The sequence below is a fragment of the Rhipicephalus microplus genome, chromosome 2 (genome assembly GCF_043290135.1).
Source record: "Rhipicephalus microplus isolate Deutch F79 chromosome 2, USDA_Rmic, whole genome shotgun sequence".
Taxonomy (NCBI): domain Eukaryota; kingdom Metazoa; phylum Arthropoda; class Arachnida; order Ixodida; family Ixodidae; genus Rhipicephalus; species Rhipicephalus microplus.
The window spans coordinates 274,209,876-274,233,382 of record NC_134701.1 but is presented as its reverse complement, the minus strand read 5'-3'; the positions used below and the strand labels follow the sequence as shown (position 1 = coordinate 274,233,382).

General features: G+C 42.8%; 1 protein-coding gene and 1 long non-coding RNA gene across 3 annotated transcripts in view; both read left to right on the top strand.

Moving 5' to 3' along the window:
- The window catches only part of mesh (sushi domain containing 2 mesh), a 49,467-nt gene extending 28,171 nt beyond the window's left edge, over nt 1–21,296 (top strand). The window contains exons 12-20 of one of the 2 annotated variants that reach the window (XM_075881920.1): nt 2,427–2,582; nt 6,881–7,057; nt 10,483–10,619; nt 11,962–12,091; nt 12,951–13,099; nt 13,727–13,850; nt 17,281–17,457; nt 18,354–18,495; nt 20,849–21,296. In XM_075881920.1, the coding sequence (XP_075738035.1) occupies nt 2,427–2,582; nt 6,881–7,057; nt 10,483–10,619; nt 11,962–12,091; nt 12,951–13,099; nt 13,727–13,850; nt 17,281–17,457; nt 18,354–18,495; nt 20,849–20,921 (1,265 nt within the window). In that variant the 3' untranslated portion in view covers nt 20,922–21,296. Of the gene's footprint in view, nt 1–2,426; nt 2,583–6,880; nt 7,058–10,482; nt 10,620–11,961; nt 12,092–12,950; nt 13,100–13,726; nt 13,851–17,280; nt 17,458–18,353; nt 18,496–20,842 lie in introns of both variants that reach the window. The other variant, XM_075881915.1, reaches the window with a different exon arrangement.
- Nucleotides 21,297–21,614: 318 nt separating this feature from the next.
- Nucleotides 21,615–21,974, top strand: LOC142777470 (uncharacterized). The gene is made up of 2 exons (XR_012888117.1): nt 21,615–21,727; nt 21,835–21,974. It is a non-coding gene; the product is annotated as an uncharacterized LOC142777470 (long non-coding RNA).
- The last annotated feature ends 1,533 nt before the right edge of the window (nt 21,975–23,507 follow it).

Below are 23,507 nucleotides of genomic sequence, written 5' to 3'. Positions count from 1 at the left end.
CGTAGACAGGATAACCGCTGGTCATAAGGGTAACTAACTGGATTCCCAGAGAAGGCAAACGAGTTAGGGGAAGACAGAAGGTTAGGTGGGCAGATGAGATTAAGAAGTTTTTTGGTATAGATTGGCAGCAGCAAGCACATGACCAAGTTAACTGGCAGAACATGAGAGAGGCCTTTGTCCTTCTGTGGACGTAGTCAGGCTGATGATGATGATGAGGATGATTATGATGGTGGTGGTTGTCCATGATCGCGACGGTCACGATCATGACGCTCACGGTGGTATAAAATGCGCTAGAGCAATGACACTGGACGTGAGCGTTGCATGAGTCCTTTTATTCCGCGTGACCTCCATCTGGGCACTTTGCGCGAATTCCTTCCTCTCTAACACGACCGGACAACTAAAACAGATCTATAGTTTTTGATGTGTTGCCTTACTGAACGCGCCACAAAAGGAGACAGCCAAACACCTTAGAATGTAGAAAACTGGATGATCCGAAGCGATATCTCGCGATACCATATATTCGAAGAGGTACATTGTGTCGTGCGCCATTCATTCTCCAGGTCAGAGATCCTTAAATAGGGGTCCGTGAATAAATTTTTGGAAGTCTGTAATGAGCACACTCGAAAGAAAAAAAAAAACGCATTTTTAGGCACTACGTCCTGTAACAACGGTCCCGCTTCGATTTTGTATGCTTCGCCGTATAACATTTTTTCATTGCGGCGGAGCTGAATCATGTATGTTTTCCCTATTTCATAGCAGTTTGCGTGACATAGCAGTTGTGTTGCAGTTTTCTGCGACATATGCACGCAAGCATACTTTTTCTAGGCTTGCACATTTGGGGGGGAGGGGGGGTAAACAACAAGAGAAGACAGGGAGGTTAACCAGGCACATGCCCGGTTTGCTACCCTACGCTGGGGGATAGGAAGGGGGCATAAAGATGAGAGAGAGAGAGGAAAGAGAAGAGAAAGAGAGAGAGAGAGAAAAAAGGAGGATTGTCAGTCAATCGGCTGGCGCGTATGCAGCGGTGGCACTACACAAAAGTTAAAGGTGGTCACATAGGCCTGCAGTCCTCAAAAAGCACAAGACAGCTTTGACTGCTTTTTGAGCCGACGAAAGGCGATGACGGTGTTCCAGTAGCATTTGCACATTTGAAGAGCAAACATAGCAAGAAACAGGTTGAACGCGGCTGCAGATCTCACGACTTCTTGATTAGCTACTAATTAGCGGTTAAATTAGCGTGAAACTTACTTTCACCATTGTTTGCGAAGGCGAAATTAAACGCAATTTATTTCACACCGCATGTTATGGTAATTTCTAATCACCTTCCACCCTTTATTTCACTGCGAGAGGCTCTTCCATTTCTTCCAGAGGTTCGCAAGCGGCCCCGGAAACATCCATGTCTGAAACAGCTGCTACGAATAGTAGTGAATACTAATTCCATTTATAAGTGCAAGTCTAACCGCCGTATTCACAAACGCTCCTCGACTCAACTTTCACCCTTCACTTGACAGAGTTGCGCACTGCGCCGCTGCTCGGCTGAAAATGACGTTGCGCTACTCAAGAAAAGCAGCAAATTATCACTGGTATGCAGTGACTTTCCTTGCCTAGAGATGGCGCTCCCATCGGCGTTCTCAAGTGATGGTGGAGCGCTGAGTGAAGGAGCGTTCTAGAATACGGGGGTAATACCCCTGTCACACGGCCACCACCAAACTCCGTCAACGTAAGTCTCCCCAAGGGCGTTCGACGGAGATAGAGTTGTGGCAGTGCCATTAGAGCATCGTGTCTCGGTTAAACTCCGTCAACGTAAATCTCCCCTAGGGAGTTCAACGGAGATGGAGTGGTGGCAGTGTTATGGAGATCGTTGAACGTCCTTTGCGAAGTGCTCCGTTTACCTTCGTTTGCGTTAAAGGTGACCGTGTGACACGGGCCGCATCTCCGTTGTCATAAGGACGAGGGAGTTAAACGGCGTTCGCGGGCGCCCGTGTGACAGGGGTATAAGAGCGCAATGACGAACGCCGTTAGTACGTTGATCACAACGTTATCGTAACGAACGGCGTATAGAGTGATAACCAAACGCGTCACTTCTCCGCCGGCAGCGCCCCTCGGAAGCTAGCTTCGAGTCAGCGCGACCCTCCAGGAAAAGCGCACACGACGTTGCCAGCCATGTTGGCTCACTCGGTCTCCGCGCTTATCTCACATTATTTGCAAGATAAGGCGCGTCGCGTTCAGCTGCTATCACCGCCGCCACGCGGAACGAGGACCGACTAGAGGAGGTGAAGCGCGTTCAATTGCCAACAAAGCAAACGTGAGAAAATGCATTTACCAATCGCGATGGCAATGATGTTTTCGCTATCCGTGTATGGTGATTAGCGTCGGTTTGTGAAATTGTGTGCTCGAACTGTGCGTGTTTCCATTCGTTCACGCAGCTGCCGTGTTTGGCGACCCGCACTTCCTGACCTTTGACCGCGCCAACTACACCTTCACGGCTCGCGGCGAGTTTGTGTTGGTGCGGGTCAACGACCCCAAGGGCAAGCTCGAGATCCAGGGCCGCTTCGAGAGCGTGCGCCGGGCGTTGCTCACGGGTGAGTCTCACTAGTTAAGCTTCCTCTTGGAGTTATTCGTACTTAAAACTACAGTAAAACGATCTGCACAAAGTGCAAGAGAGAGAGAGAGAGGGAGAGAGAGAGAACAGAACACACTGTTTCGATCCTGTCCCCTATTTCCCCGTCATTTGTACTTTTTAGTGAGCTGGACGTTCTTGTGCCACTCCCAACGGGTATCACACCACGACGATGCGCTTACTGCCAAAGCGTTTCCAATGCGCCTGCTCTATAGATATACGCTTCGAAAACCGTATCATCACTGCTGGAGCTGCACATAGAGTTCATAAAACCTCGTGTACTATTGCTATTACAAAAGTTTCGTTTAATACACCACAACTGAAAGAAAAAAAAGGGGGGGGGGAGGTGAACTGAAAGTAAGCAAGCAACAAGTAGAAACAAACTATTGCATACACGGACTAAAAATAAAAAAAAAATCGGTGTGCATGAGCTATCACTGGCTCTATAGCGACACGACGCGCCTATAGTATACGTATTTGTTCTCCTTTCAAGCTTCAATCTACACCGGAACCAACGCGGAGAGGCGCATTTGACCTAGGCGCGTGCGTACGCACAAGTAATATGATCACCATGATCATTGTGCACCAGCAGCTGGACAGGACTTATTATCAGTTCCGTTCGTCATTGCGGCCACGAGAGTCTAATTGGATAGTGAAGAATGAGGTGCAGCTACAGTTGGAAATTGTGGATGTCTCTTACGAAGAAACGGTCTACGATGCTTCCTGTACTGCACGTGCGAACAAGGTCTTGCGATGCCCTGTCCATATCGAAAACGCAGATGATGCAGTGTAAAGACTAGGCGTTGTAAGAAGTGAAGAGAACACTGCATCGTTCTGCAAAACCATACGCGTGGCATTACTGAACGGGAATGTCGATGGGCGACATTGCACTACAGCTGTTGTACTCAATGAGTCATCAGGCTAAATCCTCACCTTGCGTGAGATCTGCCGAAATTTCGCATGTGTATGTTGGCTACTACTTATCAGTACCCTGTGACGCATACCCGCATATGAACTGTGGTAAGCGAGTATATATGGGCCACACGTGACTGAGATAACGGGTTTCATGACGTGCACGATAAGCACATTGCGTTATTCATGCTCAGACCAGTGAATCGTGTTCGCCACACACTGATCCCCTGCTATGCCCATTTTCGTGTATTACAAGCTATGGAGACGACCAGAAGAATGCCCAGGCGGCTAGACAGATATAGATACAAAAAAAAAAAAACGGCCAAGGTGCCCGAGGTCTGCTGAGAAATACTTCGCATTGAAAAAAAAATTCGCAATAAAAACATCGTAAGTACTTTGTAATGTTAACTTAAACTAGCAAATATTTCAACAGTTTGCGAGCATCTGTTTCGGAAAAGAGACGAACTCAGGCTGTACAATCCTTATTTTATTTATTATCGACGTATCTGGAGAGTGAAATATGACAGGAACGATCCGGGCAACTCATGTCAAAATTTCAGTGTTTGCCAGATTTGCATTTTTTTTCCTCGAAACGATCAAACTCATAACGGGGAAAGCTTAGTACGTGCGATGCCTTTCGAAGCTTGACCGCTCTATTTCACAAGCAGAGCGCACACAGCACAGAGAACGGGGCAGGGCATTGCCTTTCTAAACGTTATCCATTTCGAAATCGTGCCGGATGCTCGCGAGATGACGGCGATATCAAACACCGCTTGACCATTTCGAAAACGCGACTTTGCGCAGCAAGCCTCAATGTTATAAGTCGACGGCTCCGCGTTAAAGGCAGTAACTGAGCGGTCATGTTCCACCCCCTGCACATACATATGTGGGACCCATCATTCATGATAGGATGTATACCATAGTCGCGGCTACAGCAGGGCTTGGGTGTGCAGCTGCCACAAATGAAGGCATCAAGGTCAACGCAACAAGCAAAAAAAAATAATAAAGAAAGAACAGAAAGATGGCAGGGCCCCAATAGATCCTTCCGCTCTTATCTAGTCTCCCTCACTTTAATTTTTGGTTTATGATCGCACGACTCCGCGCGATATTGTACCGAACTGCAGCGTGAGAAGTTGACGCAACACGCATGATGCCGAACAACGCAATAAGAAGGCGGGAGAGAGTAAAAACAAATAGATGCAGGATTGCACGTACTGTCCACAGTCAGCGTATAAGACCCACGAGTTGCAGGGAAAAAGTGTCCGTGATTTTATATTAAAGGTAAGCATTCGGTTTTCCTGAAAACAGGAAGTAACAACCACAGGCGAAGTATGTGCTATCTGAATATCGGAACGAACAGCAGACGCCAGCAGCAATTGGCAATCGTGCCCTCTGTCCAATGTCAAGGGACTTGTGTCTGCAATAGCCTCCTGTACGTCAACAGAGTGCGCATCTCAGGCCTCTTTACCCGTGAAGGACAAACCTGTCAGACTTTGAAACGTCGCTGGTCTTAAAATAGTATTCGGTGGGGAGTTTTACGCGAAGCTTTTATTACGAGTTGCAGATCGCGGTGACATAGTTCGCGGAAAACCCGGCGCCGGTGAGCGTGGGTGTACGAAAAGTGCGCCGGTCACAGGCTCATTTGTATGCGCCGCTTTCCAATAACCGATGCTCTCTCGATAGTCGGCTTGTCAGCGATCAGCTGTTTCAGGTGTTTTACCGAGATCAATTCTCATTTCACGTTGGCACGTTTCAATGTTGTCTTTCATCTCTTCACGCATGACAGTATTGCGTGAGAGGGGAGGATGAGGGAGCTCACTGAAGGCCTTGAAAAACGCCTCTTTTCCTTATTTTGGCTCGGCAAAACACCACTCTCCATCTGAATTACATGAAAAGGGCCGGGACACCCTAGCTCTGGGCCTGGAGTATTGTTACCCGTTATTTCATAAGTGTCCCACTGATAAGCACATGGGTAAAAGTCCAATGTCCAGCATAGAGCAAGAAAACAAGACCAACGTGAGCGATGCGTAATGAAACAAGAAAGAAAAAGGAATAAAAACAGAAAAAAAAACAAAAGAAAAAAAAGAAAGAAATCAGGCACGACCACTGGAAGCTTCGTTAGCTTCAGTTTTCCTTATAGGGCAATGCAGAAGGCGCTGGGCGAGGGCTACAAACGCTCCCTTTCGAATTGAGCTAATAGGGACTATACGTGTCCACTCGCCGTCGCCCTCTTCATCCTTACCAAACTGTAACTTCTCCTAAAGCGCCGCTGTTCAGCAGTGAAGCAACACTAGCGAATTAAGAATCGCTTTGTTTTAGCATTTTGGATGGACGACGCTGGCATTTATAAGCGCCGTTATTGTACAAGAAAAATGTAATTTCAAGAACTTCTAAAGATTTCAGCAACTTATAAAAAAGATTATAACAAATAACACGACCGCTTAGTGGAATTTTTTAAATGCGCATATTTTTGGTTTGATAACAATAAACGATAAGAATAAAAGAAAAATAAATAGCGAACCCATCAACTTTACCTTTTCATGATAAGCCATGAATGGCTGTGCGTTTTGAGCAGCCGAGTGAAGGCAGATGCCACCGTTCCTTCTTTTTTTTTTTTTCATGTGTGCACTTATTATATTACTTTGAAAGCTATGGTATACGTGAAACGATCGAAACTGACGCAAGTTTATTGCCTCAACACCTGCCGTTCCCAGTTAGCACTAAATTTCTGGGTGACTTATTATATTACTTTGAAAGCTATGGTATACGTGAAACGATAGAAACTGACGCAAGTTTATTGCCTCAACACCTGCCGTTCCCAGTTAGCACTAAATTTCTGGGTGACTTATTATATTACTTTGAAAGCTATGGTATACGTGAAACGATAGAAACTGATGCAAGTTTATTGCCTCAACACCTGCCGTTCCCAGTTAGCACTAAATTTCTGGGTGACTTTTCCTGCAATCCCCCAGAAAATCTCTTGGGCTTTATGCAACACCATTTAAACCCACGACATCTTGCAATGTTACTACGTTACCACCTTGTAGGGGCCGTTAACCCACCAACCTCATACAACCACATCGCGCACGCATTTCTAAAAGGTCGGAAGCACTTCATTTGCCAGAAAATATGAAAAAGAGTATGAGCATAGAACTTGGGAAAAAGTAAAGATCAATGAAGTTGCAATGAACGCCATACTGGTGATACTCGGGAAAAATGGGAAATTTGGCTGACGAAACGAGATTAACAGTGTAATTAGTCCGAAAGAGTTCACTGAAGTGATTGACTTGGTGATAACTTGAAATGCGAGGTTCGGAAACTGCGTACCATGTTGACGCTCACACGCAGATCGCATGGTGAACGGTACTTTCCTGAGTGCCGTTGCCGTTCGCGACAATGTTTCATCGACTGTGGAGATTCACCTGCGACCCGTGGCGGCGAGGTTTATCTACCAGCTCTACCTGGTCGTCGACAACGAGTTCATCTACTTCTGGGACGACACCATGCGCATCCAGCACTTCAAGGGTATGCATGAACTTTCTTGTCTGTGAGTAAAAGTGAACCTGATTGTCCCTTAGGATTTGCCTTGGAGCCACCTTCTCAAGGACATCTCAAGGACAAGCGAGATCAAAGTTCTTCTCGCTTGTCCTTCTTTCGCGTTTTTTTCGCGCCATAAGCTACGTTAAGAATAAACCAACTTGCCCAACAAGTCACTCTGTTCAAAGTCAGGTCGGTCGGTCCAGCTAACAGTAACGAACGGGAGAGTGGGAAGTATAACTTTATCTTTCGTGCAATCAAGGTGTTGTTGCACATTTGATATTTACATGTAAAGGAAATAGTGCTATAAAAATAATTAACAGCTGTTATCGTATTCACCAGGCTACGCGTCTGGTAGACTAGGCGCGTAGCGAGAAATATTTTTCGAGGGGGAGGGGCACCTCTTTGATTCCAAAAGGGGCACCCCTTGAAATGGTCATTTCTCTCTGCTATGCCGTCGCGAAAAAAAAAAAAAAGAAAAGCTCCGTATCTGCATGTAATCTGCATATGTCGTCGAAAGACGATAGTCTTGCGTGTGGAGAGAGTGAACAAAACATTTATTTGATGTTCTGCGCAAGAAAATCGGTGAATGGTATTCCGAAGGCGCTGCGTTAGAGTGCCTCGAGCGGGCAGCAGAGGCTCACGAGCGGATCAAGTCATGTCACACGTGAGACATGAGCGCCATCTGGTACTTTCTTTTGGAAAACAAAGCGCGTGGCCGTGCGCGCCCGTTTCAGAGGTGACAAGTTGTAGAACGCGAGGCGACGGGTAGGTGCCACCACCATCTCGTCTTAGCAAAGCGTGGGAAACACTTCCCGTTCCGTGCAAGCGTTGCATGCTAAGCACAGCGTGATAAGCGCTACGGCCCTTAAAATTACTTAGGTATGCTTTTTCTAGTAAGAGATGCATATACAGAATATATACGTGTTATGGTGCCCCAGACATGCGCAATAATTGCTTTTTAATTGACAATTGCGCAAGCATGAACGCTCAACCTTGAGCAACATTGGTGGTCGCTGCGGATGGGGTTGGCCGTTTCAAGTACCCGATGCCGGTAAGACTGGACAAACAGACAATTGTACAGACAGACAGACAGACAAAAATTTTTGCGTCGGAGGTCCCCAAGAAAGACGATCGTCTTTAAAAAAATTCAGGGGGTGGGCACGGGCCCATTGTGCCACCCCTTCGGTACGCCCCTGAGGCAGATTGAAGAACACACAAGAGTACAGATAGCGGCAAACAGCCACATCTGTTCAAAACAGCCAACGCAGCATAAACAAACACATGTAGATACGCTGCTGTACTCCTGTCATGACTAAAAAAAGAAACAACCGTTCTGTTACCTATAAGTTAAGTTTCATATATCTACAATTTCAAATCTGTCTCTTCAAATTTAATGTTTGAACTTTACTGGTACCTCCCACAAAAGTTGTACTTACTCGTAGAGGAATAAAAATGCCGAGAATTCGAGCTGTACGGATCGCCTAAAAGATGTTTCTAAGAGATGTCGCGATTGCCGTCCACTTCTTTCGAAAATTGCAGTTTCAACCAAGGGGGGCGAAGCAATGAATAAGACAGCAAACAACAATGGAATGTCAGGCTAGCAGCAAGCGTGGAACTCAACGAAACGCTGACATACGCAAACGCGGCGCTGCAGCGAGCGGAGCGACATTCGCGCTGTATGAAGGCCTGCCCACACGTACTCGTTGCAGCGCGGTGGCGTCGAGCCCTCTCCTATATGGAAAGAGAAAGCGCGCGGCTTCGCGTAGCCACAAGAGGGCCCGGCTAAAGTGAGCTAGTTTAGCCCGGCGTCGTGTCAAAAATCCTCACGCTGACGCGCTGCGACGGATACGTCAGGTCAGGCCTTAACGCTTCGACACATTAGCAATATATATACCGGCGCAGGTATATCTTAGTGATAAGATAGAAAAAATACAGAACAGGGCGGCAAGGTTCGTCCTGGGACGGTATCAATGGCGGGAAAGCTCTGCCGCTATGAAACAAGAATTGAATTGGGAGCTGCTTTCATCGCGTAGAAGAAAATTGCGATTAAAACTTTTATATCTAATATTTAATAATAAAACTGGAATCAATAAGGATATGTATTTACAGACGCCATATTATTTGTCAAATCGTATTGGTCATCCTTTTAAACTGAGGGAATACCGTCCCAGGACTGGAATTTTTGCAAATTCTTTTTTTGTCAGAACAATACATGAGTGGAATGGGCTCACAAGTGTACAAGTGTCTGCTGTAAATGAAAATTTGTTTTTTTCGAGTCTGTAACCCCCTGCTATAACGCCTTCGGGCGCTGCAGGTATACTTCGAATAAAGAATAAAGAATATGAACAAAGCACGGACAAAGGTGAGAGCCGTCGGCTAAATCTTGTCAAGATGGGGCGCGCGCGGCCGCTCAAAGTATACGGAGTTATTGGAGCTATCCGCGACCCCTCATTCAATTTTCGCGCGACGGTGGACGACGGCCGGCGCGGTCCGTCTCTGCTTGAGCTGCGGTCGTCGGCTGCCTTCGCATGCAGAACACACTAACGCTCGAGGCGACGTTATCAAACCTGGACGTCACACGGAACCTCATTGCGACGCCGACGGCAAGAATGCACCTGTAGGGCCCGTGTAATTTGCTATCGCAATCATTGCGCACGAGAGGGGGGGGGGGAAAGGGGAGCGCCCTCCATTCACCTAAAAGGTGTGGGCACAAAGTCTTCACCATACATTCACTTAATTGGGGAAGGGGGGGGGGGGGGCAAACGCTGCGACGAACTCGCCCCTCCTGAAGGAGAATCCTGCACCCGGCTATGATAACAAAGTAGCATCGCATGACCGCAACATTGAGATCACGCGACTGCCCATAGCGGAGGTTCGGTAAGAAGGCTCAGACAAAGCATTTGCCTTCGCTGCAGATTGAGGTAAGACGGCCAGTAATGCCTCTAGCCTCTACGAGCTTCGATAAAGAGAAGGCGCGGGCTCCCCTCCCTTCCTCTTCCGCTACGACGCACTCGTTTATGGACCGATATAGGTTCTGAGGTTAAAGAAAGCACAAACTGCTGGGCGAGTTGGTAATTCGTCTGTTAGTGTGCGCCGTGTCCAGGTGTCTTCCTTTTGTGTTTAATTTTTTTTTGCGCAACTCAGTTAATTTGAGGTTAGGTTGGGAAAACTGACGTACGCCTACGCTACCCCCTCTATCCATAGAGTTTCTCAAAATTAACTAAAGTAAGTATTGTAGGAAACTCTCTGCCTCTATCCCTCCGCTACGGCGCGCAAGCCTCTAATCACAATGACGCAAATTTCTCGCTCTAAATGCAATGCGGGACTGCTGGCACGCCCAGATGGTGGGAAAACGTCATCTTTCAATGTCGCAGCTTCTCATCACCAACACTTTTCTTCTTTACAACTAGGTGTGACAATCTACCAGCCGACCGGTTACTACAACATGTCCAAGATTGTGTGCATGTTTGACTCTGGAGCAGGAGTAGAGGTCTTGGTGAAGGATGAACAGCTGTCTATGAACGTCTTCTTACCCGTGGAATTTGTGGTGAGTGCATTGGACGACAAAACAATTTTAGCTTTTGTTTTCTCAAAATTTTGTGTAACTTTCACGTGTAAATTTGCTTTCAGCGCACCACTTTTTATGTCATGCTTAACATGTTTTTTTTTCTTTTCTGTTGAACATATGGTTCTGGAAACAGTGTAGCAATGGCATAATAACATATGGTGATCCAACTATGCACATGATATTCAAACACAGATAGAATTAGACTTAATTTGCAAAAGCAAACAGCCAACATTCCGATGCAGCCGCGCCACGGTGGTCTAGTGGCTAAGGTACTCGGATGCTGACCCGCAGGTCGTGGGATCGAATCCCGGCTTCGGTGGAGGCGGAAATGTTGTAGGCCCGTGTGCTCAGATTTGGGTGCACGTTAGAGAACCCCATGTGGTCGAAATTGCCGGAGCCCTCCACTACGGCGTCCCTCAAAATTATGGTGGTTTAGGGATGTTAAACCCCACATATCAATCAATCAATGAGTCAATCAACATTATGAAACAGACGAACGATGCTGATTAATATTTATTTATGTTGCCTTATCAGCAGTTTAAACATTTAGTTTCATTGCTTTAACAATGAGTTGATGCACAAGTTTAACATTGCCAGGCTTTATGTATTAGAGTGCATGTAACTTAGCAGACACATTCACTACTTTGTAAATTTGTTTACATAGACCTGCTTTACTCAAAACTGCACTTGGAAAAAAAATGCGTTGGGTTTTTGGGATGTAGTATAGTTTTCTTTCAGTTCAGAAAGAACATGCAGAATGTAGCCAAATAAACTATGGATGAAAATCCTGTAAATAGCACAGATATGTTTATACTACATTTAGAACAGTGCCAGAAAGTACACTTTGATAATAGTAATTGTTGGAGTTTAACATCCTAATACCACAATATAATTGCGAGGGCTGTCGTAGAGGGCTTTGAGAACTTTCACCACTTGGGGTTCTTTAACATAGACAGGCCTAGAAAGCTAAACATTAAGCGATTGTATTTGCATGCTACAGGAATCCTTTGCTGTTCGTTGCCCGTTAGTCAAACCTTGTTACAACAAAGTTACATCAAACACAAAAGTATATTCACTATATCTGAAAGTTCAATTAAACTTGCATTCTCAATGTTGCAGCATTTTTTTCACTTCATTACAATTAAATGGTAATTCATTTTCGCTTATTTGTTAAACAAGGAGTGAATCGTGGTGATGCCAATATGGATACACACAAACTGAAGGGCAGCATGTCGTTCCAGCACTGACTGAACTCCCACATTTGAACTTATTCATTTGAACTTGTAGCCTTCTTAGAGCTGTGTATGTTTTTTACTCCCAGAACATCACAAAAGGATTACTAGGATACTGGGATAAGAAAAAAGAAAATGACTTCATGCCACCACATGGAAATGCTTTTGTACCGATCACGGCAAGTTTAGAACAGATCTACCATCAGTTCGGCAATTTATGTAAGTATCCATGTTAGACATTTGCCTGATATAACTGCTAGTGCATAAAGCTTGGACAAACCACATTTGACAATAAAGTTAGAAAAAATTTGGTAGATCCCACATAGGTCAGATCCCACAAATGTTGACAATCAATGTTATGTGAAATATAAGAAGGGGAGGTGAATGCATTTTTTTTCACTGAGCAATGAAATGATGATAAACGTATGTACAAATGTTTATGCACAAACATATGTGAAACAGTTGGATATGATTTATATAATCAGTTGTTTACAGGTACGTAATAATTCCAATAACAACATAGGTATGTGATACTTGTTGCAGACTCTGTTTACTGTATAAAGGATAGTGGTGTATACTATTTGGTTTTGCCATAGTCTTGATGAGTGTTAAGTACAGTGTTCCATGTTCTTTTCGAAGGATTTTTGTCAGTTACTGTACAAGTTGTGAAAACAAAAAATTTTGTTTTCAACAATTGATCATTTCTTCAAACTATGACAAATTTAATCTAAGTGAGTTCGCTGGTTGAATTTATCCCTCTCACACGCATGCGCATAGGAGAAAATTGGAGTTGGCTCTAAAATCCGAAGCTTCATCTTGAGCAGTATTGAAAAGCAAATGTTTTTACATGCCCAGTAAAAAATGGATTTTAAGATAAGTTAATCTCTAAGCATGGATTATTTTATAGAATAGAAACAGTAACTGAGCTGAAAATTCAATGAAAACATTGAAAGTAACAGGCAGGTCGGGTTTGCATGTCAAGTTAAAAAAAAATACAAGCACGAATTAGATGACAAAACATTGAAACTCTTGACAGTGGCTAGCTGGCTGATGCTATTTGATTTTTATTTTATTGCAGGGAGATTAAATGAATCAAACTCTCTGTTCAACCATGATTTAATGGGATACAAGTTTGGCCATTATGACGACCAGTCATTCCTACCATACCTTGAAGATCCCCCACGAATACCACAGAATTTCACATACCGGCCACAGGATGTTCAAGATGTAAGTCCAACATAAGGCAAACATGCTGGATACCTGAGAGAGCTTGCTCTATGCTAGCAGCACAGAATGCCAGGCTCTGTCACTTAAACCGCCAGCTTGTTAACATTTGGTTAAGCAAGTTATGCACATGCCTACAGTGCTTTGACTGTGGCTGAGGTACGGCACTGAAGCTCAAGGTAACAGTACCAATGCCAGACAGGATGGCTGCTTTTTAAAAGGAGTGAGATGCTTAGACAATTCCATATTTAGGTACATATAAGTTGTCATTAAAGATCTCAAAGCAATAAGAAATTAATCCAGTGTCTCACTGTGATGATGTGCCTCATAATTGAATAGAAGTTTTGGAATCTAAAATACCATTAAAGCTTTATTAAGAACCTATAGATGTACACAGCTATATCAGACAAGGTGCTGTTTTTTTTAAATAGGAATAAGAAAAGTTGTATTTACATTAGCCAGCAGAACCTAGTAATTGATAATGACCAGGATGGTTTGCAGAGGATGCCTTGCATGAAAAATTACACCTAGTTAAAGTGTTGTAAAGGAATGATGTTGCAAAGTAGCTTCAATGCCAATACCACTGCTATGTGTACATTAATCACAGATCTTTTGCTGTTACCTTTTCAGACATGTTCGGGGTCAAAGGCCTGTATATACGACTTCATAGTAACGGGTGACAGGCGATACGCTGCCACAACAAAATCAAACGAGGCTGCAGTTTACGCCGCAGCTCAGGAAGTTCGTGAGCAAGGTACAAATATTGCTAAAACCAAAATTTTTACTGTCTTTGTTCTCATTCCAAATGCCTAATTAGCTCTTTCCTTTGGGACATTGTAAGTTGTCACCAATGAGGTTTCCCTATTTTCCTTAAAGGTTGAAATTTGTTAATGCTACACATTAGAATGAATGTAAAAGTTATGATGACTCTGTCTACTAGCTTAAGTGTATATATCATCACTAGGTGCAGCTAATTTAGTGGTTGCTACCACCTTGAAACACTCACCATTGAAAGGCTAATCATATTAGGGATAATCACATTGAGCTGCAGAGGACAACCAGAATAAGTAAAGTGCTGTGCTGGTTTCAAACAATTTGAAAACTTTTTTTTGCTGGTAAGCACACTATTGTCACTATTTGATGCACCTGCAAGCTCATGAAATGTGTAAGCTCATGCAAAGTCCCAGACAGACAGACAGACAGACGGACGGACGGACGGACGGACCAACCGACAGACAGACAGACAGACGGACGGACAGACAGACAGACAGACAGACCTTTATTAGGTCCTGAGAAACACTACTCTTTTAGAGCAACGTCGCAGGCCGCTCCCACATAAAAACAGGGAAGCCTAGCCTCACCGTCGCATCGTGGGCTCTCTGGACAGCTCGTAGTTGCGGTAGCAACTATGAAATTCGTAAGGCAGAGTCTCAATCCTCTTTTTTGAGCCGACTTGGGCCTCGTGACAAGGCACCGCCAGAGCATATGTTCGAAGTCACTAACCTTGCCACATTCAGGACAAGTAGAGTAAAGCCTCTGAGGAGACCATGCTGAGGAAAGATAAGACTTCGATAAGACCTGGTTTGAAGCATTCTAATTGTGATGGCCTGAAGTCTAGACAGCTTGCTGTTCGGAGGAGCAAATGACCACCTACTCAACTGGTAGTGTTTAGTCACTTCACTGAATGTAAGTAAAGCGTCCCTAAACATCCTGCTGCCAACCTGCGTACTGGTGTCCTCCCCAGCATGGAGGGTTAGTGCGCACGCCTGGAAATGAGCAGCGTCATTCAGGTTTACTAGAGAGTCCAGTATGGGTTCGAGAAATGCAGGGAGAAAGTGTTCCATGGTATGTGGAGAAAGTCTCTTATTTGCAAGTAATTTCTTCAGCACATATGGAACCAGAGACGAAAACACTGACTGCTGACCTTGAGTCGGCAAATATAAGCAATTTACTGTGGCCCAACAAAGTCACAAGCGCAATTAGGTTCCCACATGAGATGTTACCATGAGGTACCTTGACTATAACAAATGTGCTTGCAGTCGCATCTCATGCAAGTGCTTCTAAAGAGTACATACACTTCAATTTTGTTAAGTCAGTGGCAAAGAATGTTAATTCATTTCAGCTACTTGATATTCAAATCAAAGTGAATGTTTAAAATATATTTAATACAGATGAGCACTGTACGAGGTTTGAAACATAAGAAGCTTATTTAGACTGGGAACAATTTTGTGGATGTTACGTATTGTTGTCCCCCCAAAATTTTGAAGTGTTGAAAATGAGAAAATGTCAAACACTGTTCGAATAATAATAAAATGCATGCAACAAGTGTATGGCACATTGTGCCCTTAAAGGGAACGACAGCGGAACACAAAGTGAAATCGGAGTCGCTCACTCTGCTGTACATGGTCTGATGCTTTAATAAGCACCATAATTAGTGCTAGAAATTACAATATGCATATTATTCATCTATACTCAATTCTATGCAGCTTGCGAGGTAAAAACGAAGTTTGACGGTGAGAACTGGCACTGTTTTTGCGGCCATTGGCAGAACTTGAGTCACGGTGCATTTACGTGACTTGCACGAATAGCAAAGTGCCGTCCCGCTCACCTCCCACTGTTTGTAGCATGCGTTGTGTGTATCACTTCGCAGTCGACGCATATAAAAAAATTTGATTATCAATTCACTTAAAAAACAGTGCCAATAACGAGGGACAAGAGAAAGAAGGAGACAGACAGCGGCACTGCCGCTGTCTGTCCCCTTCTTTCTCTTGTCCCTCGTTATTGGCGCTGTTTTTTAAGTGAATCATGTCGTACCAACTCGCCCAAGCAACCACGTTAGCTGATTATCAATGTTTCATGGCATTTTCCAAGTTATTTTTCCACGATTAGATACTCTGACAAGTAAGATTTTTGATGCACTAGAGAAAATGGGGATCACAAAAATTTATTGTCAGTCCTTTTAAAGGTACACTGAACAAAATTTTCGTCGCCAAGATTTTCAACTATGTCAAATTATTGGGTCCTAAAATTAAAAAGGACAACCTTTAATCCAGGCAGAAACTAAAAATAATGAACTTTGTGTGTTTTACACAATTTACTGTGTCCAGCGGCCGTGCTGTGAACTAAAGAACTTGGCGTTTGGTGATGTCACAAATGCCCGCAACGGGCATCCCAACAATGCCAGCTGTTGCCCGTGTCTCTAGACTCACTCACCTCCCCCTACGGTTCCCAGAACCAGTTTGAACAGCACCGGTAGCGTACTGTGCTCCCGGCTGCAGTAAAGCATCAGCGATTTCTTAGAAGGGGGAAAGAGGGATGAAAGGAGAGATTAAGAAAAAAAGGAGCAGGATATAAACACGTGCATCCTGGATGCACCTCAGTGATTGTTGTGTCACGGCTTGTGCTCACGCGCAGCCGTTGCACGCTGACTGTCCGAAAAAATACAGCTAACTGCTCCGAACTATTAGAAATTAACTCTGTTTAACGGAAAAGTTGAATTTTCCGAATAGAATGTTGAAATTTCGTCAGTTTTTTGTTCAATATCCCTATAAGCACCGAGTCGATGCCTTTGCATGTGGCAACTTAAGCTACCAGTTACTCAAGTATTTCAATGTTTCTATATTACTTGTGCAATATTGTGGACGAAGGAAATGAAACGAAGGTGTAAGAATTTCGTTCACAGAGGTAGCATTGCTGCAAATCTTGTTCCTTTAAAAAAACAATAAAATATTGCACATTACCATTACTAAATCCAAAAAACGGCAGGAAGGGGAAGATCGAAGCTAGCGATGGCGAAATCCGGAAACAGGGCTTGTGCGGTTGAGCTGACGTTTCGACAAGTGAACTTGTCCTTTTCAAGGCTAGTTCTAACCTTGTCGGAATGTCGGCGTGAGCCTGTTTGGAGATTTTTACATTGAGATTACAATAAAACCCCAAATCCACGAACTTCCACAGGCACAGCCCTATTGTTGCTACTATATCAATTAAACATCTTCTGTACAGTCTTTATTCCCCAATGACTATGCAGCTTCTTTCTGTACATGCATTTTGAGTTGCTGTTATCGCACTTGCGTCCAATGACTATGCAGCTTCTTTCTGTACATGCATTTTGAGTTGCTGTTATCGCACTTGCTATTACACATCACTAGAAACAGATGTTTAACAGTCGTCCTCTGTTTCTGCAGTAATCCGTTGCCCTGCCATCGACAAGCCTGCTAATGGCCGAAAAAGTGAAATTCGAAACTTCGTGGGACGAACAGTACGTTTCACATGCAACGAAGGATACCGTCTAGTTGGACACGAAGTGCGGCAGTGTAAAGAGTATGGCCTATGGTCTTGGGGTGTTGATGTCACCTGCATCAGTGAGTATTAGGAGTTTTGTGCACAGCTAAATGCTTCTAAAGTGATACGTACTCATGATGAAGCTGTGCATAATTAATAATTCAGTTACAAAGGTTCCTGCTGTACCAGGCACTATCTAAAGTATTAATTTCTTAAGCAGGCTAATATATTATGTGAACAAGTATAGTCAAGTAAATAAACATTACCACTTTGCAATAATGGCGAGGTCAGCTCAGTTTGAACATTGCAATGAGTGTCACTAGTATAATGTTTGCTAGCTTCGTGTTTTAGTTGACTTACTAGCTGGTTAAATTTAAGCACACAGCAGAACCATCAAGTTTTTAAGCCTCCAGTAGATACTCTCTTTTTTTTTTATTTCATCCAAATATCCTTTGCTGCTTCTACCTGCATCTCACTTCTGAAACCATTTGACTAGCTTTCTAGTAAAAATTATGGTGCCTGCACTTCAAGCAACTTTGTTTTCATCTTAAAGTGGTGGCTTTATCATAAATAAAAGCATTAACTTCACCATCTACTAGTTCCCTTTTTCCAGAGGAAAAATAAAATAATGTCATAATAAAACTATTACACCAAGAAATTACTCGTTGAAATTAAGTGGCGAGAAAGGCTTGTCCCCAGATGTATTACTTGACTCGAAGTAAAGCCAAACACAAATGTTGTACTTATCTTTCCAACGAAAATGAGCAAACTATTCGTGTTGGCTATAACACAAATAATTACTAGGCTCCAACTCATTAGCCACGAGACACAGACGTAAGCAAAATCAGTTTTTAACACAGCGACTGACATGCATGTGATGGGCATGCTCCTATGAAGCTGCTCTGAAAATGCCGCTCCATTTTGAGCAGTGATTACATCAACCACAACCATACCTAGCGATTGCTTTATTTTGCAGGCAATGCCAGCTATGCACGTAAGATAGCTGGCGTGACCCTTGGCATTCTGCTGCCGATAGCGCTCATCTTCTGCATTGTCTTCTTCTGCTTCTTCAAGCGCAACCGACACAAAAACAGCCACTACACAGGTTCCAATGGAGAGTGAGTTTTTCCATGTTCTGATGTATATTCTCTGTGTATATAACTGGCTGGAGTGTTGCGTCCAAAGGCCCGAAACCATTGCAAGTCGACTTGCACAAAACTGTCGCTTCGTGAACTTAGTCAGTAAACTGTGAACTTTGCAAACTATAAAGACCAGTTATTCTGGTTAAATTCCTCAGGCATGCCATGAGCTTGCTCACTGTTCCTGGTGAGATGGAGTATGCCAAATGAACTCAGATTGATTTTTTACACTTCTGGAATTCCTAACAGCCGGCTCTTACATCTATCGAAGCTTTGCAAGCAGGATAGGACAAAAAAAAAACAAAAAACGTTTGCAGGTAGTGGTGGCACGTGGAGATTTGTTGGCATTACAAATTTTGACAGTCACTGCAACATAAAACGTTAACTGTCTATTATTATACAGCAATTACAATACATAGTAGAGTATTTAAAAGATAACACGGCAACTTCTTACGAGATTTTCACAATAAAGATGGTCAGATTGGTGCAACTGCAAACGTAGCTCTAGAGCAAAACTTAGGAAGCGTGGCATCCATTTAATTCTCTAATAATAAACTCCTTTTTTAATATGAACAGTCATCATTGTAGACACTTCTAGAATGCTCTTCCAGATTAATTGAATTTGGTAATCCTTTGAAAACCTTTTTAAATGGCATGAAAGGAAATTATTGTTTAAGTCAGGGTCATTATGAATACCAGAAAATGTCTAAAATATCAATATAATGCAGAGCAACATCTTGGTTAATTGAGAAATCAAGGTAAATGTAGGACACGAACGCACCACCAGTAGGGCATTCTGGAATATAGTCCTATGAATCAGCCGGCACTCAGCACAATTAATGACAACTACTAAAACAGCCTACAATAAAAAATGTTTTACAGCACTACAAGACAGATGAAAATGCAACTCAAGCATATTAGTTTGATTCAAGAGAAAAAAAGTAAAAAGAACAGGCTGATGGACTTGTTGGTAGTGTGTCATTCAGACAGTAGCGCAAGAAACTACCCAGACCATAGAGTTTCTCACGAATACCTAAAGGGAAGTGTGGCGCCACCGTCTATGCGAATTTGTTAAAGGAAAATTTTGGAGCGCTGGTAATGATGATATATGTGTCTGCGAGGCCTGTGTTAACTGGTGTTGAGCAAAGCTTCGGCTCAAAAATGAATACGACTGTGTAAATAAAGCTTCTTTAAAACAAAACGTTTATAAGCGGATCTCATTCATGCATGTTATATTTTAAAGTAAAGGTGCACTTACCTTGCCTGCATGACTAAATGGCAAAAGAAAGAAACAGACGACATAAAAGTGGGGGAGGGAACGCTCGCTTTGTCGTCTGCCTGCCAAGTTTAGCGGCCGATGATTACTTCTTACGCTTCGTAAAATTCTACATCAACGTAGAAGGTTCTAGTGTTAAATACAACACGTTTCTGTGCAATGACAAGAATAAATAGCTTATTATTGCTCTTTTAGTAAGAAATCAATCATTTGAACGTGAAGCCAGACGCATCTTTGAGGTATACAAATCCGAGTCAAGTTCGAAGCTCATGTATCCCGTCATTCTCTTGCATCCAACAGCTCACTAGCGCCAGATTTCCCTCTAGGTATGGTTCTGCAAAACTCTATGACCCGGACGGCGAAAGATCAAGACGGGGCACAGAAGTACTAAGAACTCTTCGACGTTATCCTTGAGGCTAACGTGGCTGGTCCAACTGTTCTGTTTTTGATGGCCTGTGCTTCGCTATACGGCCCGATAGGCAGTGCAGGCATAACAAACTGTACATAACAAACCATTTCTCCGAGACAGGCTCTCTGAATCGTACTATGGGTAGCGGACCACTGCAACATACTTTTCACTTAAACGAGGAACTTTCTTGGTATGAAACAAGCACTAAAAAGTTTGTGAAACCATATTTCAGCAACACATAAACATAATATATGCCTTTAGTGCTCCTTCAAACTATCAAGTCACCTACTTTGTGACGAAACTATAGTCATACAGTGGGGCTTAAACATTAACCTACCCAAAGGAAGACAAGAAATTTGATCTTCGAACTTTAGTCTTGAGGTAACAAGTATGACACGTTAGTTTACCCCACTGTGCTTCAGTAGCTCAGGTCATAAACACAGTAGCATATGGTCATGAGCACTGCCGGGTACTGAACCGGCACAGCTTTGATAAGCTAAAACATCTTACTGAGCTTGCATTGGTCACACCTGCATTTGTAGTTTGCTTGTACTGATTGAGAAGGCTATGCATATGTATGTTTCAAACAGAGCAACTATAAAAGAATTTTTCATATTTCTTCTCTTTTTTTTTCTTTCAAGTTTTAGTAAGTTCCCAGAGCGCAGGGCAAAGACATACCACGGTCCAGCACCAGAGAAAGTCAGCGAAACAACGACGTGAGTGCGGGAAAGCGTCACCACTCGACAAGCAGAGAAGATGGAGAAATGGCATTTTGTACATAAGCACCCTCTCATTTCCAGAGCTGATAGATAACACTTCATGAATCATGCACCTGTGTCAACGATGAAGACGTGATGATATTGCTGGTTCATTACTAGAACTAAAATACAAAATACAAAACTACGAACTGCCATACAGAAAAAAAAAAGCGCAGAGCATGGTGATAGGCATTTGCGTCTTGATAAAGGCAGCTTCTACTGATGACACTGGTACCTACATCACCATTATGCAAACATGATCGTGTTTTCGAGTAGACATGTGGTAGCTCACCCATAAAATGATGCCGAAGCATACTACAAGCCTGTTTACACTAAGTGTGTTTGTATGTGCTCACTGCACCATTTGGCATGCAGCGAGCATTTAAGCAGCAGGAAACATAAAAACTTTCGCTCAAACAACCACGATAAGTAAACTGATACTAGAAGTGCAAAGAATGGTCTCCAATACATAGAGCGTACAACACACAAAAGAATGATACCCTTTCAAACACACAGAAAGAAACTCCTTTAGAGAACTAGTTGGATAAATTGTTCTCCATACTGTTACAAAATTTAGACTCAGTTATAGGCTATGTGCTTGCATATAACACCAAGTTAAGCTCGTACTTCTGACAGATGAACACATATGCCAAAGAACACTCCTTGGCAAAGCCAAAAGCTTGTATATTTGAGGGACTGCCATGTAGTAAACATTTAAATGTGACCACCCAACATAACAAGATAACTATCACAACACCTACTTACATAGTTTTTTTACATACTTATGAGCAAGCAGCCACAGGGACTGTCATGTAAACATTTAAATGTGACCACCCAACATAACAAGATAAGTATCACAACACCTACTTACATAGTTTTTTCTTACATACTTATGAGCAAGCAGCCACATAAGCTGCAACAGTTTTTAAGTGAAATGAATGTCATGCAGTGTTTATGTGTTGTAATATGTTCTTATCTTTTTATTACAATTGAATAAAGTATAACATACGCCTTTTTTGTTTTGCATGCATGTACACCAATTACAACTCAAAAATGCAACAAAAATAGGCTTACATTATCATTACAAAGCTCGGCATTGTGATGACTTCGCTGGTAAGTTGGTAAATAGGCTTGTATAAATAATTAATTGGGTTGCTTCCCATAATCTTGAGCAAAGATCATAATTATCACCATGTTTAAATTGTAACTAGGCTCAATGATGTTCATGAACATAAAAGTCAGAAGGAGGGGCAAAGGAGCCACCTTTACACCAGCTACTTCCTGGAAGAAGGCATTAAAACGATGTCAGAAGATGCTGTCTTGCTACTTCTGATGCCTTGCACAATTACTTCCACATAGAAGGCTTGAAAGCCAGAAAGAGTCTGAGAGCTTGAAAAGATACTGTTGCATTCAATAATTTGATTAAAGCACGATCTAGAAATGACAAGCTCCATTTAGTGAAATTTATGTCTCTGAATGCTCCAATGACGTATTTGTTGCACCAGTCTTAAACTTCAAAAGAGGGGTTCTTGATACACAGCCAAAACTCAATTTAACAAACCAATTGGGGCACTTAAATTATTTTTTTAAATCTTACTCTGTAAAATCAAGGAAATAATTTTTCGCTCCTTTAAATATAAAAATAGTAGCATAGTATATAGTAAAATAGTAAAATAGTAGCCTGAAAGCTACCGTGGCATTTCATTGGCCACTATTACACACCTGCACGTGTGAGTTCAGTGAGGGCAGCCCAAGCATGAATGCCTCCCATGTCTGGGCAATACTGTGAGCAGACAAAGTGAAAAAGTTCCAAGGAGTTCCAAGCAACCACACTGTTCCAGTCAGAGTATTAGCAAGAATGACAAACCACTTATGCCTAGCACGATATGTAGAAGCACGACTGACAGTGGCATGCAGCCTCGTCAAAATAAAACTAGTGTTGTGAATCGGGCAGCAAGTATTTTAACACCATAGCACTACAACACACATCTTAAGAAAAGCCTTTGGTGCAAAAACGTGGCAGAAAATGCTGCACTTTTGCTCATTTATTTCCAGAAAAACTTTGTTAAATAGAGTTGACTGCCATAAAGACCTCATTAATTTGAGTCGATGACAACATTGAACCCTATAGTCTATGTGTACCTGCCGGAAATAACAATTTTTCTGTTTCATTGGCAAATTAGTAAAAACAGGCTTCGTTAAGCTGTGTAACTAATTTTACTTGCTATTCAGTTTCACATAAGGTTTCGAGTGAGAGCTGCTATTTGCCTCATGCGCAGTGCTTTTTACAGGTGATATCCGATGTTACGTTTTCTGGTTGAAATCCTTTGGCACAATTAAAAATGCATTGATTGACGGCACACATAGTAAATGTGTTCATATGACTATTGAATGGGTTTGTTCTCTTCACCATCGCATTGCTTGCATATTGAAACACGCACTCATTTATTGGGGAATGTGATTGTTGTACAACCACCACACACAAAGGATGAACCGGAGAATTGCTGACTAACTTTATTAGCTGATTAAAGCCCTAAAATGTGCTATT